Source organism: Myotis lucifugus, unplaced genomic scaffold, assembly GCF_000147115.1.
Source record: "Myotis lucifugus unplaced genomic scaffold, Myoluc2.0 scaffold_312, whole genome shotgun sequence".
In the NCBI taxonomy this organism is placed as follows: Eukaryota; Metazoa; Chordata; class Mammalia; order Chiroptera; family Vespertilionidae; genus Myotis; species Myotis lucifugus.
This window is the reverse complement of record NW_005871360.1, coordinates 1,051,231-1,062,738: the sequence shown is the minus strand read 5'-3', so window position 1 is coordinate 1,062,738 and position 11,508 is coordinate 1,051,231. Positions and strand designations below refer to the sequence as shown.

The 11,508-nt window shown below is 36.8% G+C and overlaps 1 protein-coding gene across 10 annotated transcripts in view; it reads left to right on the top strand.

The window, feature by feature from the left end:
• Positions 1-11,508, top strand: part of R3HDM1 (R3H domain containing 1) — a 172,819-nt gene that overhangs the window by 52,015 nt on the left and 109,296 nt on the right. For all 10 annotated transcript variants that reach the window (XM_006100437.3, XM_023764021.1, XM_023764018.1 and 7 more), the window contains exons 2-3: positions 6,615-6,823; positions 8,424-8,634. In XM_006100437.3, coding sequence (XP_006100499.1) covers positions 8,464-8,634 — 171 coding nt within the window. In that variant the 5' untranslated portion in view covers positions 6,615-6,823; positions 8,424-8,463. The remainder of the gene's footprint in view (positions 1-6,614; positions 6,824-8,423; positions 8,635-11,508) is intronic.

Genomic DNA, 11,508 nt, shown 5'->3' with positions numbered 1-11,508 from the left:
TCCCCCCCGCCAGTGCACAAATTTTTGTGCACCAGGCCTCTAGTATATATATAAAAGGCAAATATGCAAAGATCCCTGCGGTGTGCGACCAGGAGACCAAGAGTTCTATCACTCACTATTACGTGCACTGACCACCAGGGGATGGTGTGGAATGAAGGGAGGCCCCGGCCAGCAGCCAGAGGGCCCTGATTGGCCCTGATTACCAGCCAGGCTTAGGGAGCCTACCCATGCACAAATTTCATGCACTGGGCCTCTAGTTTCTAAATAAAGCATGAACAGTTTTCCTTGACTTTTGCTAGAGTCCTTTGACCAATTGGTCGTGTCATCATAACCTTAGAAGATAAAATGTGTTGGTCTTGTGCATTTGGTTTTTTTATAAAAGTACTTGATTTTTTTTTCTCTAAGGGAAGAAGTACAACATTGTGTCCATCTAATGAAATGACATAACTGGTAATCATAAGGGAAAGACAATGTAGTGTTTTTGCCAAATTATATTCAGGTAACTTTAATAATATGACTTTTTTCCCACTCAATATTCACATGAATTGCCTAACTATTCAATTATTTTGTGCTGTAGAATCAAAAAGGAGGCCCTAAGCATAATAAAGTGATCCTTTGAATTAGCAGTATCAGTATTGCGTTTTTGTTGCTGAAAATTCTATCTGAAATTTTCACTAGAGAAACTACTCATTCATAGACTGAGTGTACTAGTCTGCCTTTCCAAATGTTGATTCTAATTTTGCCCTGCTTTGTTACCTTGAGAAAGTTACTTAGCTGTACATATTTTTTCATTTTTAAACTATTAGGCTTCAACATTCTTCTTAACCACAAACTGCATCTTTATGGCCAGCCAGATTTACATAGTTTGGTACTTAAGATCATGAGAGAGGGAGATTAAAAGAAACTGGTTGGTTACCTGGCAGTTCTGATAACTGAGTAGCAATTAGCCCAACTAACCATTAATATGAAGTTAATAGTGCTGTCTTCCTCTGTACAAAGAACAGTACATAGCACCTTTCCATGTGAAAAGAATATGTTTACTTTATCTTTAAAACAGTGTTAAGGAGTTATTGCATGTTATAAGTAATTTTTAAATAAAGATGCTCTATAAACCCAAATTGCCCTCTTGGTACATATGAAAGGTGATATAGCATTGTAAGTAAGAGCCTGGAGTGGAGTACCTGTCTGTCCTGTTTGTGTCCTGATTCCGACACTTACTAGCTGTGTGACCTTGGCAAATCCCTTAACTTCTCTCTGCCTTGGTTTCCTAATCTGTAAAACAAGGGTAATAATAGGGTCTTCTTTTAGAATTGTTGGCTTTGAGTGAATTCCTTATGAAAAGTATTACAGCAATATCTGCCACAGGGCAAGCTATATAAATATCTACTGTGTAATTATTTATTACATTAAGGTGGTACATTTAAATGACTCATAAATGTTGTAGCAAACACATGATGTGCCATGTCTATTTTGTGGCTTTCTCTATTTGATACCCACACGGCCTCAAATAACCCCAAAACATAGTCTTTGTCCCAAGATAAAAGTTTTTTATTTAGTGGGTACAAAAAGTTGGACTATCTCTTTTACTTGAAGGTTTGGAGAGGAAAAACATTTTATTTAAAACACTAATATTTAGGAGAAGAATGCAAAGTTTGTGTGAATTTTAAAATGTTGAAATGAGAGCCCCTTGGGGTTGTGCACTTAGGCAAGCATCCTTCTCTCCATACATACACACATTTACACAAACTTATAGTGTTCATTCTCCTCTATTGATCTTTGTAAGGTATATACATTAAAAAAAAAAAAACTCATGCAAAGCCATTGTGCAGTCATGGTGGGCCTCCTATCAGTCTTCAGGGTGCAGCCAGAACAAAGTCAACCTCGGCCAACTGCTGGCCTAGGGTGATTCTGACTGTGGGAGAATGCTAACATTTTTTGAGTGCACAGTCTGAGAGAGGCTGTAATGGGCATGTAAACTTTTCTGTCTTCTCAAAAAAATTATGAGCTAAATATTCTTTTTCCCATTTCATATGTCATAAGATTATAGCTCAGACAAGTGAAATAATATATCAAAGTCTTAACTTGCAGTGCTAAGATTTAAACTCATGTCTAATGCTAATATACTTGATCCTTTATATCCTTGTCTTCTTCCAGGCAATAACTGGTCATTTTGGCTCAGTCATTCATTCATTTAGTTTGTTGTCAAGTAATATGACATATTAGCAAGTATTGGTCATATATATTGCTTGTACAACTTTGGACAAATCATTTGACCTCTGAACGTTAACAGCTTGCATGGTAAATTATAAAATTGGACTAGGTCAGCAGTCGCCAACCAGTGGTCCATGAGGTCTGAAAGGTTGGCGACCACTAGACTAGGTGGTCTCTGAGGCGCTTTGGGTTCCTTAGGACCTTGGCGTCCTAAGATTCTTCTGATCCTGTTAGAATTCTGAGGGTTCACCTTTTCACATTGTGCCTCTTCCTCGTTACCTCTTGCAGTTATTGCCTTAGCTTGTGCATTATTCATTTCTTAAATGGATCACTTTTTAAAAAACTGGCTTTTTTAGAATTTCAAATTTGAAGGATTCTTGGTAAATCACAAAGTCACTTTACAAAGAACAAAAAAATTTGGTTGTTAGTAAATGCTGCCATCTTGTGTCTACCATTTAATGAGAGGAAAAAATAATTTTTTTATTATTTGTTTTTGGTTGTCAACCCATCACAAAATGTCAGGAGGCTTTGTCTAGAAGTAAATGACAAAGATTTATTCAAGGGTCTTAAGATTTGCAAATCAGAAAAATTACCAGGTAACAAACACCTAGAGTGTTCTGAAAAAAACAGAACACTTGGAAGTTCTTATAGTACATTCTTGAGAAGAAACAGTCCTGCATTTATAGCCTCTGGTTTGGTCTGAGATGATAATCTTTGATGTCCGGTGGTCTGGAGAATGGATGTCAGGTGGTCTGAACACATGAACATTCTTTCCTAAATTTTTAAGAATTGGCTATAGGGTTTGTGTGTGTGTGTGTGTGTGTGTGTGTGTGTGTGTGTTTGTGTGTGTGTGTTTGTGTGTGTGTTTTCTCCAGGCATTGATACACTACTGAAAGTCAAAAGTTTAAGTTTGTAGGCTACTTAACGCAAAAATAGAATCATTTTCTCATGCTTCAGCCTAATTGATATTAGTCCATTAGCAGCTTGACTATAGTGACTGCATTTTATTTCTTCACTCTTTTCTCATGGTGGAACTTTAAAAAACTAAACACCTAGTCATTTAATTTAGTAGTCCAGTAACCTTGCACAGATTGACATTGCTAATTTAAAAATGGCATCGTCCGTTTAAAATAATTTTGACATTTGTTTATGATACCTCCTTTTCTATTATCCTTACTCAACAAAATTGTTAAAGGAAGATGGAAGAGCTATATAGGATTTTTAGAGTTGTTTATTTGTATGGTATATTCACTTGCACCAAAAAATATAAAGTGAAGCTGACTTTAAAAGCAGATGACACTGGACATTTGTTGTATGGGGCAGCATACCAACTGTAAGGAACAGCATTTCACAGACAAGCTAAACTGTCATTCAAGAGCAAGGCTCCTGGCTTCAAGTTCAAGATGGTGGAGTAGGAAGATCCTCAGCTCCTCTCATTGACACCAAAAGAAAACCACATACAGAACTGAGAATGACCCGAAAACTAGTAGAACAGGCTTTCTACAACTATGGATATGAAGAAAAAGCCACATTGAGATGGGTAGGATGGGTAGAGATTAAGTCCAGTCACCCACCTATGCCCCACTCTCCATATAGCTGTCTCACTAGTGGGAGGGATATCACAACCCAGAGGTCCCCCATGAAGAGCAAAGTGGTCCGAGTCCCAGCACGAGGGACCTGCACCAGGAAGAGGAGTCAGCATTAACAACTGGCTTTGAAAACCAGCAAGAGCCAAAGGGCTGTAGGAAACCACAGTGTGCTCTTTCTGAGTCTCAGAACAGAGGCAGCAGTTTGAAAAGCACCTAGGTCATACGTGAAGGTGATACATTGACTAATTATAAGGTATGTGCTGGAATTTTCTCCTGACTCAAGTGCTAGTAGGGCTCATTTTTCCTCTTTCTTTACTCTCGTTCTACCTAGTTGGTCCGATGTTAGCATGCACCATTTCTGACACTCCATTAACCTTGCTAACACTGTCCACCCTACCCTAGCTTATCCCTGAGGACTCACCCAGGCTAACTCCCCTCTAAAGCAGCTCCTGCCGTGCCACGTCCAGTGGGCAGCCTCAGTTGGCACCACACACATAGCAGTGTGTTTACATTTGAGGCTAGGCCTCACAGCCAGCCACACTAAAGGCCTGCTTTACACACCAGTGAGCCCACCACAGTTGTGGCCAGGACTCACAGCCAGATGGGTCAGGAACCAGCATCACCTGCCAGTGTGTCCATAGAAGTTGTGGCCCAACCACAAAAGGAGGCCAACTAGTTCACCCAGGGGAACACCTCTGGAGCACTTGACTTTGGTGGAAAAGGAGGATTCCACCACTGGGCCCCATAGAACACCTAAATTAGGCCACTTTTCAAAACCAGGAGTTGTAGCTGACCTCTACCTAATACATGGACACAAAGAGGGAAAATGAGGAGAGAAAAGAATATGTTCCAAACAAAAGAAAAAAAAGATTAAACCCCAGAAGAAAAAAACTAAATGAAACAGAGGTAAGCTGTCTACTAAAGATTTCAAAGTAATAGTTATAAAGATGCTCATCAAACTCTGCAGACAAATGGATAAACTCAGTGAGAACTTCAACATTATAAAAAAGAACCTATCATAACTGAAGAATATGACAACTAAAACGAAAAATACATGCGAGGGAATCAACAGCAGATCAGATGATGCAGAAGAATGGATCAGCAATCAGGAAGACAGGCTAATGGAAGTAATGCAATTGGAAGATCAGGAAAAAAAAAGAATTTAAAATGATGAGGATTTTTAAAAAGAGGATAGCATAAGGCAGTGGTTCTCAACCTGTGGGTCGCGACCCCTTTGGCAGTCGAATGACCCTTTCACAGGGGTCGCCTAAGACCATCCTGCATATCAGATATTTACATTACGATTCATAACAGTAGCAACATTACAGTTACGAAATAGCAACGAAAATAATTTTATGATTGGGTCACAACATGAGGAACTGTATTTAAAGGGCCAGAAGGTTGAGAACCACTGGATAAGGGATCTCTGGGACAACAACATCAAGCATACTAATATTCGAATCATTGCAGTTCCAGAAGAGAGATAAAGGGACAAAAAAACTATTTAAAGAAATAATGGCTGAAAACTTCCCTAACCTGGTGAAGGAAACGAGCATCCAAGTCTAGGAAGCAGAGAGTCCCAAACAAGATTAACCAAAGTGACCCACACCAAGATACATTACATTACAATTAAATTGTTAGAAGTTAAAGGGAGAGCATCTTAAAAACAGCATTAGAAAACCAACATACACAGGAATGCTCATAAGATTATCAGCTGATATTTCAATAGAAATTTTGCAGGCCAAAAAGGAGTGGCACAATATAGTCAACATGATGAAAGGGGAAAATCTTCAACCAAGTCTATTCTACACAGCAGGGTTATCAATTCAGAATTGAAGGAAACATCAAGATTTTCCCAAAAAAGCAAAAGCTAAAGGAGTTCATCACTACTAAACCAGCATTACAAGAAACAGTAAAAGGAATTCTTTAAGTGGGAAATAAAGCTCAAAACCAGAAATAAAATATGCAAAAGAAAAAACTCTCACTAGTAAAGGCAAACAATAGTGAAGATAGTAAACCAACCATTTATAAATCTAGTATGAAAACAACTAAAATGGCAATAAGTACATACCTATCAATAATCACTTTAAATGCGAATGGACTAAGTGTTCCATTCAAAAGACATAGGGTTACTGAATGTATTTTTTTTTAAGACATATGAGATTCACTGCCTATGTAAGACTCACTTCATATCGAAGGACACTCACAGATTTAAAGTAAAGGGATAGAAAAAGATACTTCATGAAAATGATACAAAACCAAAGAAAAGCTGGGATGGCAATAGCTATATCAAACAAAATGAACTTTAACCAGTTAACTGCCACGCATCCAAAACGGAAACCATCCCGCTTGCATCTATAGACGCTTATGGCATACAAAGGGTTAAAACAAAAGCTATAATAAGAGACAAAGAAGGACCCAACAATTCTATTTTTGGGTGCTTATCTGAAGAAAACAAAACACCAATTCAAAAAGATATACACACCCCTATGTTTACTGCAGCATTGCATACAATAGTGAAGATATGGAAGCAACCTATGTGTTCATCAATAATGAATGGATAAAGAATTGGACATATATATAGTACCTGCTTTCTTCTCCCTTCTGCTTTTACTGATATTCTCTCTAGTGGCTGCAGTGACTTATCTGGGCTCACAAAACCAATACATGTCAGAATTAGTTGAAAGTGAGTATTCTGACTTGTTTAGGACAAGAATATAAAATCACCAACAGTAATATCTTTAATGGTCAAATTGCTGTATATTGTTCCATTTCATTTGGCTATTTTGTTAAAATGTTTTCTTTTAATTTCAGGCCACTGAAAGGTATGATATATTTGATCCACGACAGTTTATTTCAGTCCAGGAATCTACAGTGGTGACAAGGACATGGGACTCCTCCTGCCAGATTCCAGATGGTTCAATACAATTGACATCCTGGCTGACAACTGTGAAAAAGAACCTTGGATTATTTTATTTTATTTTTGTGGGACACCACAATCCAAAATCCATAGAACACATCAGGTAACCTCTCTTCTTAAGAAAAAAAATTCCTTTTTTTTTTTTCTAAATCTTACATATAAAAAGCAAGGACCCAGGATATTTTACTAGTAAGTATCCCTTTCCTCCTTAGTAAGCTTATTGTTTTTAGAATGAAACAGTTAACCTTGGTACTGAATATAATCAAGGAAGACATGTTCTTTATCCAATTGAGTCTACCTGTGACTTGAGAATTTATTTCTCTCTTTTAATACTTTTCAGATATATTTGCCCCCTCAATTTTATCATGAAATTTTTGTAAATGCAGGAAAGTTAAAAGAGTTTTACAGTGAGCAAACATATAACCACTCCTAGATTCTACCATTAACATTTTATCGTACTTACTTTAACCTGTACTTGTTCATATATATCCCATTCCTCTGTCTAGCCATCAGTATATCTTAATTTTTTTTATGCATTTCAAAGTAAGTTGTTCTTGTTCTCACCGCAAAAAAATTTGTAATTATGTGAGGTGATGGATTGTGGTAATCATTTAGCAATATATATTCTTTTTTTTAAATATATTTTATTGATTTTTCACAGAAAGGAAAGGAGAGGGACAGAGAGTTAGAAACATCGATGAGAGAGAAACATCGATCAGCTGCCTCCTGCACACCCCCCACTGGGGATGTGCCCGCAACCAAGGTACATGCCCTTGGCCAGAATCGAACCTGGGACCTTTCAGTCCGCAGGCGGACGCTCTATCCACTGAGCCAAACCGGTTAGGGCGCAATATATATTCTTGTGTTATATTATCATGTCATACACTTTAAACTTATACATGATCATAAAGCTAGAAAGAAAAAGTTGTTTACATCAACTTCTGCTCTTCAAGTTTACATTTGCTAAAATGACAGCTATCTCTGATACATTTTTATTTGATATTCAATGTAAAGTTCCCAGTGTTTTTTTAAACTCAATAAAAACATGAAATATATTGGCATCTTATCTGCTTGCTCTCCTACGGAGTCCATATACTAGACCGTCTGGTAATATGTGTTCTTTGGCATTGAATCACATGAATCAGTTGAGTTTTAAATTCTTGATTCATAAAGCCAAACAGTTATTAATCCAGATGCACAACTGTATTTTGTATAAAATGTTGCTGTTTATTTCTTTAATTATTTCCTTTCATAATTGCAGGTAATTTAAGAAATTTACAATTTGAGAAATGTAGACAAAAGCTATGATAGGAAAATATTTTCTGACAGGATGATATTTATATTATTCATTTATAGAAAAAAATTTCTGATGTTATCTAAATACACATTTGTCATACCCCAATTAGCCATTGCCTCCCATCTCAATATGGCTAATGTTTCTTAAGAACTTTCACAAGTGGTCTGTGCATGAAAATCACCTCATGCCTTTATTGTAGTTCTTATCTCATTATATTGACTTTTTTTTTTTCTTTAATTTGAACTGGTCTGGCACTAAACTGCCTATTTCTTGAAAGCAGGAGTTTTGCTTCTCTCTGGGAATACTCAGCATTATTTCTGGGACACAGAAAGTACTTTGTCAATATTATGTAGTAACTCAATGTAAGAAATGTTAAATTAATTTTTTTTCTTTTCTTTTTCCTAAGGCTTCAGGTTCCCTGTAGAATTCTAAAATAACCTTTGCTGATGAGGATGTCTGATATTGTTACTGTAAAAAATGAAACTGAAACAATGAAGGATTTGGAGGCCGAAGTGAAAGATACAACCAGAGTTGAAAATCTTACCAAATCAGAGAACTATGGGAAGATTTTAGCAGAGAAGAATGAACATTGTATTGACAACAATATTGATTTTCAGGTAAACAGGATTTTTCTCTCTGGATACAAATGCTGAATATTTAGTATATAATTACCATCTTCATAAAAAAACTTACTTTCAGGATAAGTTGGCCCATTGAGATATGCTTATCAGCCAGTTTTTGAGCCATCTGTATTAGCTTGTGGGGTCTAATTCTTTGATTTGCTTGTATCATATAATAATTTTCATTTCTGTGTAGCAATACTTTTTTTATTGGCTTCCTACGTTTTCATTCCACTCTGCCCCTAATCAGTATTGTGAGAGTTCAGAATTTAACCGAAGAGCTCTTAGAGGATAGAAGAATAGAGAGAGGGGAACTGCAGAAGTTCTTTTGGCAAAAACAGCCTTCAGGGGAAGCAATCAACCATGACTGAGAAAAAAGATTGGAGAAGACAAAAAAGTCACTAAGGCTTTCGATGCTACACATATATGATGACTAGAACTAACCACTGTGAAGGCTTTTAATTTCAGGTATAGAAGGAAATTGAGGAGTTGGTCAAGATTCAAGATAGGTAAAAATTGTTTCAAGTAGTATTTAAAGTATTTAGTTCTAGGCGGTCCAGCAAAGGGCCAGCAATTTTAAAACAGAATGCACTAAAACTCTATTGTGTTTTATTTTTTAAACATGATTTGTGAGTTGGAAAATGGAACAGGGCTTGGCTGAGTGCAGTTTCTATTTCACAAGGAGTCAAAGGAAGGCCTTCCCTAATATTTAACTGGCAGATGGGCTGGCCTAGAAGGTCTAAAACTGTTTTTAGACAAATGGCTGGAATGTAGGCTAGATGAAACTGGGAGCACCTACCAATAGTCCCTCCAGCATGTAGGCCCCAAGGAAGTCAGACTTATTATGATGACTCAGAGGTCCCAGAAAGAATGTTCAAAGAGCCAAGCAAAACTGCAAGGTCTCTTTAGACTAGGCTCAGAAGTCCCAGAATGTCACATCCACTATTGTTTTTTGATGACCCATGTCAATAAAGCCAGTCAAGATTCAAGGAAAGGGGTATTGGACCCTTACAAAAGGTAGTCCCTTAGTTTACCACAAAAAGTTATCTTAAAATACTGTCTTTAACACTTCTGTTTAAGTTTAACCCTGTGAATATAGAATTCCACTTCTGGCAGAAATATTCTATAATTCTTCCCATATCCTAAAGACTTGAGAGCTACATGCTAAAAATTATACCTTCATTTTTTCTGATAAGTAAAGAAGGGTCTTTTTAAGGTTGTTTTATTCATTCAGTCAGAAACTTTTTATTACCTATTATGTGCCAAAATGATAGCAACTCATATACCTATAAAAAAGCAATTAGGCCCATAGGTTAAGTACAGTCCCGTGGTAATTATCTAAGAAATTGGGAGGAATACTACTTCTAGTCATTCTTAGTAATAGCACTTTTTAAAACAAAAAAAATGCCATGCCTGCAGTCAGTACACTGAGTGATGGCAGCATGCCAAGATCCTGATTGAATCAGAAAATCTACTAAAATCTTACTGCATTCCTGATTGAAGTACTAAAAGATTTCCTTTTAGTCTCTTTTCTATACCTGATGGTCACACTTCCAGGCTTTGCTTATCAAACAAGCGATTAATTTAGATTATTACATTTCCTCCCAGGTCTGTTGTGTTGCTCTTGTCAATAAGTATAAAAACATTTTGATGACTACTATCACATAGACCACCAGAGTATAGCCCAGTTGTTGGTACTCTAGGAAAATTTCATGCATTCTCCAAACACTTATTGAAAACCTATTCTATGCCAAGGAAATATTATAGTAAGCAAAAATGGGCATGGTTTCTGCCATCATGTTCCATATAGCATGGTGACTGTAAAGATGGGAAAGAGAAACAGAGAATATGAGAATTCATTTTATGTTCATCCATGAATGCTATATGCATAGCTTACTCAGATGTTTATTAAGAGTGTACATGTGAGACTGTTTACTCTGCTTGGAGCTTTTTGATGTCCAAGGATGCCTCCATGCCAAGTGTCTGGCAAGGGACTTAGAGTCTAAATAACTTATACAGAAGAGATTTAAGTAATGGATATTAGGAATAGAAGTAGGTAAAACTAGAAAAAAAATGTTTTACCTAATGTAACGAAAAATAAAATCAACTGAAGTTACCTTTCAACTTACTGTGGAGTTAACTATTATAAAATGTCTTTTTTCTAACATACTACTTAGGTATTTCATCTTTCTTTGGTACCTCTAAGATACTGCCTAAAAGTTTAATTTTAAATAGGAACTATTATTTTTACTCAAATTTAGATGTATGCACCAATTATAATGTAGGTTTCCTATTAAGAATTTTGAATAAACCAAATATTTCTCTCCTGTCATTCTGAAAGTCAGCTACCATGAATATAACATATCTATTGTCTTGCTTCACCATAGTAATATTTAAAGTGACTTAGGATAATGGAAATGTTTTCCTGAAGAACCGTACATTTCATCCATTTCCAAGTCTTAATTTCCTGACTGTCCCTTAGTAGTTTATTTAGAAAAACTCATTTTTAAATGAGCGGTTGTTCTAACTTCTCTTATACTGTAAAGAAATCTTATGATTTTCTACTATCTATTAAGGAAAGTATTTACATCCTATATAATAAAAGCCTAATATGCTAAGTGTCTGGTCATCCGGTCATCCATTCAACCAATCAAAGCGTAATATGCTAACGATAAGGTTAAGGCTGCTCAGCCGCTTGCTATGATGTGCACTGACCACCAGGGGCAGACCCTCCAACCAGTAGGTTAGCTTGCTGCTGGGGTCTGGCCCATCGGGATGAGTGAGACGGGCCAGACACACCCTGGAGTCCTCCTGCATTCCCTCCCCAGCTGGCCAACCTCCCGCGTCCCTCTTGTTGTGTTTTTTTTAGAG